Genomic DNA, 8,041 nt, shown 5'->3' with positions numbered 1-8,041 from the left:
CAAGCAAACTAGATCAGTGAGCGCACGAAAACTGTTGGCGCTGAGAAAGTAAGTGGCGATGTGTGAGCGGCGAGAGGGCGGAATTGGGCGGTGGCAGACAAATGGAATAGCTTGTGAGGTGGAGGTTACGTACTAAGGCGTCATAAGGGAAAGCGGAAGTCTGTTTCTATTCCAGGGAGCCAATTAAATTATCCAAGTTCGCTTAAGTGTCAAATCTGGCTAAGGCACGAGTAAGTTGAAGCGCTTTCTGCCGCATGCAAATTATAACACCCTTCAGATCACCTAAGCACGTTTGTCAAGGCATTCTTGCTTGCAGAGTTTACAGGGAGTGATGCCTGTCGGAAGGGTCCTCCTAAAAAGGTACTTTCAAATAAAAGCTTTATGAGTGACTGCGCCATCGGAAAGTGTTGCGCCTGGCGATCAATGTGAGCTTTTTGTGGCTCGGAATTTACCGGAGGCCACCCGCTTAATTAGTGTAAGACAGTAAAGTCCCAGAGAAAGGTGCCGCTCAGAAGGAAGCCAAAGTTGTCGATCCATGCACTGTCGACCCTCTCCGCTGCACCAAAACCGCGAAAGCTTAGAAATAGTCCGTCAGCGTTTCAAAAGCGCTTCGCACACCAGAAGCGGCGCAGAAAAAAGCCGTCAAGCATCCCGACGATCGCTTCGGTTACAAGTGCGCAGGGAGGGGTTTACGGGAGGCTTTCAAAGAGAGGGGGACGTTATCGCATTACGTGGACGGATATAGCACCGTCGCCGCCAACACACCGTACTGCTGCTGGTGACCGCGAACGTGACGCGGCTGCTATCAGATGCACCTGCTTCGGCGGGGCAGCGCCTGCGCATGCGCGCCAGAGTCGGCCGGCGGCAGAAGGTAACGGAGCCGCTACTACCACAACCGCTGTCGCTGACACCGGAGCTGTTTGATGCTTGATCGCGCCCGAAAACTGTCGGGGCAGCGCAGCGCTTCGCGAGTGGAGGTGGTGAAAGAGTGAGAGAGAGACAGATGAGTTGTTGAAGGAGATAGCGGAAGAGTGAAGTCCCACTTCACCCAGAACACTTCTCCCGCGTTCAAGACTCTCTCCCGGGTACGCGGTTCGGAAGCAGAGGAAAGCGAAAGCGAGGAGCGGCGGATGGTGGGAGAGGGAGAAAGGGAAGGGCGCGATGAGAGAGGAGGGTGCGCGTGCGCGCCTTTCGCCGCTCCGACAGCGCGTTGCGGCTCGGAGGAGCTCTGTCGGCGGCGTGTGCGACGTAGCGGTGGCCTAGCATCGGCGTGCGGCGCGCAGAGAATGCACGGCGACGGCCGATACCGGAGGAGCGCGATCCCTTCCCGCCGTCGCCGTTCGTCGGTGCTGCGATTCCGCGCTCACATCTGCGGCTCTTGGGCTTCCCTGACGCTCCAGCGACCGACGACACGCCACTACTCGACGGCCGGAATGCATCCTGGAAGGTGGGGTTCTCCGCACGATGCAATGTTAATCGCTTGTTCGCGTATCTGCGCGCCTCTTTGCAGAAGTTCGGAAACAGAGCAAGAAGTATTTCTTTCTGTTTTACGACGGACACACTCCTTATTACCCTAGCTCGCTCTCAGGAGAAAATGAAAGTCTACGTTCGTGTTCGAATGTTTATAGGAGACAATATTCATGAAAAATAATTATTTAACCATCATCTTTGTATGTGCCCTGACATTTACGTATGCAGCCTAATTATGCGGGTGCGAACTGCATAGTACAATATTAAGACTCAGCCATTGTGCCCTGGATACGAAGAAATTAAAACTTTTTGCTACAGTCTCCTCCAACAAATTTTTGACGGCGGGTGTACATTTTCTCCCATGTGTTGAAATTTTTAAGCATGTTTCAAACAGAATGTAGCTTTTTTAAAATAAAAAAATATTTAGTTTCATTTAGTTTCTTTAAAACAACAGAGTGGTGACATTTTAAACCCCTGTGTTTGGCGCATGACAGTCGTAGGTGCTTAAGCGCATAAAGCACAGTGCAACTTTTCGAGCCTCTATCTATCAGCATATGCTTTTGTCAAGGTTGACATTGGTTATCAAGCAAGCTGGAAGTGAAAAGAGCCCAAAAACAATTCGCTCGAAATCGACGCTTCACGTTTCGCGTTCAAACTGCAAGCACAGAGAAAAATACTCCCGGCTTTTGACTTAGCCGCAAAGTGGAATGCGCGGTTTCTTGCTACTTACAGTCATGAGCAATATGAGAGGGAATAGCGTTTGGGCATCGATTTATTGATTACTCTATAATTATGCATGGCAAACACACTTTTTTTTCTATTTTCTAACAAGTTTTCCTCTTGGCGTATAATATCCAAAAGTCATTCTCAAATTTAATGAGAAATAACCATAGAATTTTCAAGCTTGTGCAAAACGTTTGTTCCCTCTAATATTGGTCATGGCTGTACGTCAATTTACGTTTTTTACGAGATCCTGCATAGGGCGACGAGGGGGGGGGGGGGGGGGGGATATTGCATACTCTGTATACTGAAGTCTTGCTGAACATAAGTAGTGAAAGAAAGGCAATTAAAATTAAAGGGAAAGCGTGAAAACTTGCATGCAAGGGCTTTTCAGGGGTAATCTAAGACTCAATGCGGGCAAAAATTTCAAACGATTACCGTGCTTGGCTCGAGCGTTCAACAGAGACTGATTAGGTGTGAACGGCATGTTATAGTACCACTTTACTTGCTGTGCTGGCTTAAACATTGTGAAAAAAATGCGTATCTAGAAGAACATTCACGAGTTCCTACTCGAATTTGTCGAAACTCACCTTCGAATTTTTAGAGACTGGATTAATTCGACGTGCACACCAGTCTCGCACACTCACACATCGCGCGTTGAATGGCCACTGCAGATCGGTATCGGCCAACTTGTTGCGTGCCTTGTTCGCACGTCTCTCGGTTTCGATTGGCACAGCCTGTGAATGTAACACGCGCATCTGCCAGCGTGTCAGCAGGGTCTCGGATGCTGTCTCGCTGATAACGGCTGGAGACGAAGGAGATGAAAAGATAAAAAATGACATGTCAGACCCCTCTGTTAAAGATAGACGCCTTGGGTGAGGAAAAAATTTGAGCTCAAATAACTCCTGCGGCTCAGTACGCAACAAGGTTCGTCCGCGATCAGTGGGTGGAATTTACGACTTTAAAGAAATTTCGCGGGCCGATTTAAAGAAAATTTGTAGCAGGACAGTTAAGAGCAATGGCGATAGGGTTTTACATGGGGCTGGCATGGCTGCGCACCGATGAAGTGCCTGGTCCTTCCAGCCGTTCAAAATCAATTCAACTCCCGCATCTATAGCGACCTCCAACTCACGATCCAAGTTAGGGAGTTAAAATAGACTCAAGCCGCCGCGGTGGCTCAGTGGTTATGGCGCTCAGCTGCTGACGACCGAAAGACGCGGGTTCGATTCCGGTCGCGGTGGTCGAATTTCGGTGGAGGCGAAATTCTAGAGGCCCGTGCACTGTGCGATGTCATTGCACGTTAAAGAACCCCAGGTGGTCGAAATTTGCGGAGCCCTTCACTACGACGTCCCCCATAACCTGAGTCACTTCTGGTCGTTAAACTCACACAAACCAACTAAAAATGGACTCAAAAGTACAAGCAAATCATATGAAGGGTTTGCAAGTATGAATTTGCGTTTCGAGAATCACTGCACACCACACTCGAGAGTACAAAGCTTGACTTTGTCGCTGAAACAGGGACACTGCATATGTGGAAGGCGTCTTTGTACTCTGCTGTATCTGCTATAGGGCGTGTAGTTTGTATAGAACCGACCTCGAAAACTATCGGCGGACGCTGAAGGCTGCCTGCGTCGCTGCTCCTATTTCTTGCTCTTGATCCTGTGCCTCGAACGCTGCGCTTGGAGCGGAAGCGCGATTGTGCGCTGATTCAAGTAAGGCTGAACTGCGGCTGCCGTTGTCACGTTTGCTTACGAGTGCAGTCACGCAAAGAACCACACCGCACACAGCGCGCTTACTTTATTTTGTTTATTTTTCTTTTCGTAGCACCTGCTTAGCCCTTGTTGCGCGAATGCTGGGCGTGGCGTAATATGCTCATCGGTTAGGATTACTGACCGCAAAATAATGTGACGTAGGCGTTTCCCGCATCGCAATTTACGTGCGTGATCACTGAACATTGCTGAATTCATTTATGCTCCTCTTTGCATCGCTTAAGCGTTAGGAAGGCCTTTTTTGAAGCCCTCGAAACTTGACTGAATGTAGCATAATCTTCTCGTTCCTGATAGAAGCAAGATAGTGCCGCATCCAGTATCTCATTTTTCAAGCAGCGCTAAAGAGACAAGGACGTAGAGAATATACGTACTGAAGAGACGTGCTGAAGAGACGTACTGAAGAGACGTGCTGAACGACGTGCTGAACGACGTGCTGAACGACGTACTGAAGAGATGTACTGAACGACGTACTGAACGATGTACTGAACGACGTACTGAACGATGTACTGAAGAGACGTGCTGAACGACGTACTGAAGAGACATGCTGAATAGATGTACACAGGATAATGTCTCTTCAGTGCGTCGTTCATTGAGTCTCTTCCTCGCGTCCTTGTCTTTTTTCGCGTTATTTTAAGGATGATCTGCCCCCAACTCGCCCAATCGTCTACGTTGTCTTCCTGTAGATTCGCCGATTGGAACTAATGTCGTCTTTTTCTTTCAAGGTATATTCCTTTTTTTTCACAGCCTGCTATTTTGCCGGAACACCTTTATGTAGGACTTCTCCCGCGTTTTATGGCGCTGTCTTTTGTCTTTGTAGTTGACTATTGACGTAGTTGATCGCTGAGGCAGTTGACCGTTGAAATAATAGACCGTTGGCGTACTTTGTTGCGCCCTAACTTTTTTAAAAAATCATTTCCCCTCAGTCAATAAAAATATAATAGTTGGGATGGAGTTGTGATATGCGCTAGAGCTGTGGAGGCGGCTTCCTTGGCCGGGAACAGGAGGAACATTCTGGGAGCTTTTCTTAAGAGCGTTAGCTCTTACTCTTCGCGTTTCTCGATTTCTTCGGGTCTGCTACCGCACTTCCCTTTGGCGTGAAATTTTCTACATCCGAGGAATTAAAGATGGCGACCCCCATGTAAATCTATAAAGCAACCCAAATGGTTACTGATTGGTTACGTCATTAGTATATCGACTAATGAACTGGTGATTGATTGGCGATGTCACTGATATATCCAATTAGTGATTGATTGGTGACATCACTTATAAATCCAAGATGCCAAATTCGTATTCCCATTGGTGTGCCTCGCTTTAATCACATATCAATTCTAGTAAACCAAACAGCTAACACTCATTACTTCGTCTTCTAGATGGTGACGGCACCTTTTTTCTATGTTCTAATTTCTACTTGCCAACTTAGTCTACCGGCCGTTTTCTAAAATCGCGCAAGGTCATAGAAATATTTACCCGCCTTGTACGCAAGCGGTGGTTCTTGCTTTTCGAAGCGATGTGGCTCAGCCAGGCCCCGAGTGAAAGATAAACACGATGCGCGCTCGCGTGAGGAATTTACGGCCTCCGTGTTGTAGCCGACTTCTCATGGGGATACGACGGTCAAAGTTTAAACGGCGTCTCCGGAGCGGAGAGCAGCTTTAAAAAGAAAGACCTCTTTCACGAGTTCCTCTCCACGCGCTAAGTTTGAGCGCGCTTATTTCTGAGTTACATCCCTTTCATGCCGTCCTCGAAAAATTTACTCCGCCCTTTACTCCGCCCTGTTCAAGGTCGACCTGCCGTGAAACGCACTTTGCTTAATGTCTTCTGGAGCAGCTTTGACTTAACAGAAGGCATAAAACGGCCCCTCTACACTAAAAATAAACAAATAAGAGCTCTGGCAAAAAGTACTCGGTCCCGTGTGCTCTCACCGTTACTTTCTGAGGCACACACATATACAAGCAAGTCCCGAGATTTTTATTGCGGATGAGGCAAGCGGGAGCATTTTTGAACGGCCGTGCTCGTATTGGAGCGCAATAACTTCTAGCCATATGCCCACCACCCCCCATGCCGCGGCAGGGCGCGAATTCGTTGACAGAGACCACTAGTGTGGTCACAGCGCAGGGTCGTCAAAATCTGCATTCTCTTGATGCTTGTTTGAAGTTCGAGTCGAAGTAAACACCGCGCATTCAACGCTGCGAATAGTTTGAATGATTCAAACTACAGTTGGCGAGTTTTTGTTACTTTGCAAGCAAAGAGCATCTTCTCGCCTGATGGAAGATAGGAGCCCGCGAATCAGTACTGTTCGCGGCACTTGTGTACAGTGCTGCCTTTAAGTCTGTAGTCTGTACATATCTTTAGTTCTCCTTGAGTTTTCGATGATAGTTAATACTCGTGAGGACTGTTTCTTATGCATTTTACTAGGACTTTGTGCCACCCTGCCGAAGCCTACTTTTATTTCAGCTGGCTTGCCTTCTTATGGTTACAGATTTAGAATGCCCTCTCTTTAGGCAATCATTTAAATCAGGGTATACTTTACGTAGTTGTCCGAAATGAGACCAACAGGCTCTCGAATCTTTTGTCCTTTAAACGCGTTGTCAGCCCTGAGGTCCTTAATCACAACTGTAGTCATGAGGTTAGTCAGTTTTGTTTTGTTTTTTTGCGAAGGGCAGCTGACGTAGCAATAGGCAACGAAGAAAGCCAACAGGACTCAAATGATTTTCGTGTATCGGTGACCTCTAATGCTGGAAGAGTGTCACGGAAAGCATTCCCAAAACGAGCTTGGATGAAGTTGCTCAAAGCTTATCCTATGAATATGTTTGAATGTGAAGCAACCGAAAAGTAAGGTGGCTTTATTGCACTCTGTATTCGTTTATAGCTTTCTTGTGGGGCTATAACGAAGAATTGTGCGTGTGCTACCAGCTACAAAAGCATAGGACTGCTATTTGTCGCCTAAATGTCTAAACTGAATCACATTTAGGCATCAGTAACGTCTCTGAATTTAAGCTGAGGCGTATAAAGAAGAGTTTCAGGGGGCTCCTGTATTTGCGCTTTATACCCTTTCTAGCTTATATAAAACATCGTTTTTAAGGGTTTTGTAGGTTCAAGTCAACTTCAATTTGTCTTCAGCGTCTGCAAGGGCTTGTCCTCTGCACTAGAAGTATCTATAGTACGTATTAGAGCGCAGTTCAATAGAGGCTCTCAACAACTAAAGATTAGCCTAAGTGCATTGATGAGCACGCACCCTTGACGACAGTGCTGGCGTGCGCTTGAGGCCAATTGTCCTCATCTTCACGGTTCCGGGAACTGTGAGCACCGAGAGTCTAGACGTGACGTGCCAGCCCTTTATTACCGGGAACCACTCTCTCTTACTAAGCTCCCGGCGCAAGCGAAGTTCTCGGCGTTAACAGAGCACTCGGGCCTCATTCGTGAGCACTGGCTTTCGCTGGAACACCGAGCGTGGCGGCTCACTTATAAGATCACCACTGTCATGGAAGCCTGTCGTTAAGTGCCTCACGAATAAACCTGTCCAAACAAGTAAAATTCTGTTTTTTTTTAAGTGCCTCGTTTCAGTCGCTCTTCTTTTAAACTTGTTTGTTTATCATAGCCCCTCATCCCTAGCACATATCTGTGTTCGAGCCTGCGGTGAACATTATGAAGTCATGCTCATTTTCTCTCACAACACTTTATTGGAACCGCTTTAACACAAAAGTAAAAAAAAAACGTGTATGGGTTCTGCTCCTGATGTTAAAAAACAAATGCACTTAGAAAGCACCTCAATAAGATCTCGGGAACTGCAGGGTCAATATATCACGAAAAAAAGAAAACAAAAACATGCAAATTAGTCATATGCTCTTTACAAAAATTCTATACTGCTCGCTTTATTTTTTTTGCGCTTTATGCCTTGCTAACTAACAGCTGGGGAGCTGAATGGAGCAGAGTATAGTAAATTATTCTGAACTGCTTTATTACAAAATAAAAACATAATGAATCTTGTGTTGGGCTGCCAGCAGTAGCACCTCAGTTTTGTTCTAAAAGAATGCATCTAGTTTTAGCACGAGTCAAAGTTGCTTGAAACACGTCGAATACAGATA

The 8,041-nt window shown here is 46.8% G+C and overlaps 1 protein-coding gene across 2 annotated transcripts in view; it reads left to right on the top strand.

Moving 5' to 3' along the window:
* Window positions 1-1,039: 1,039 nt before the first annotated feature.
* LOC144120772 (neprilysin-like) overlaps window positions 1,040-8,041 on the top strand; it is a 57,104-nt gene continuing 50,102 nt past the window's right edge. The window contains exon 1 of one of the 2 annotated variants that reach the window (XM_077653464.1): window positions 1,040-1,447. In XM_077653464.1, the coding sequence (XP_077509590.1) occupies window positions 1,131-1,447 (317 nt within the window). In that variant the 5' untranslated portion in view covers window positions 1,040-1,130. The remainder of the gene's footprint in view (window positions 1,448-8,041) is intronic. The other variant, XM_077653463.1, reaches the window with a different exon arrangement.

Source organism: Amblyomma americanum, chromosome 2 (assembly GCF_052857255.1).
Source record: "Amblyomma americanum isolate KBUSLIRL-KWMA chromosome 2, ASM5285725v1, whole genome shotgun sequence".
In the NCBI taxonomy this organism is placed as follows: Eukaryota; Metazoa; Arthropoda; class Arachnida; order Ixodida; family Ixodidae; genus Amblyomma; species Amblyomma americanum.
Note: the sequence above shows the minus strand (reverse complement) of the source record. Positions and strands in the feature narration are given on the sequence as shown.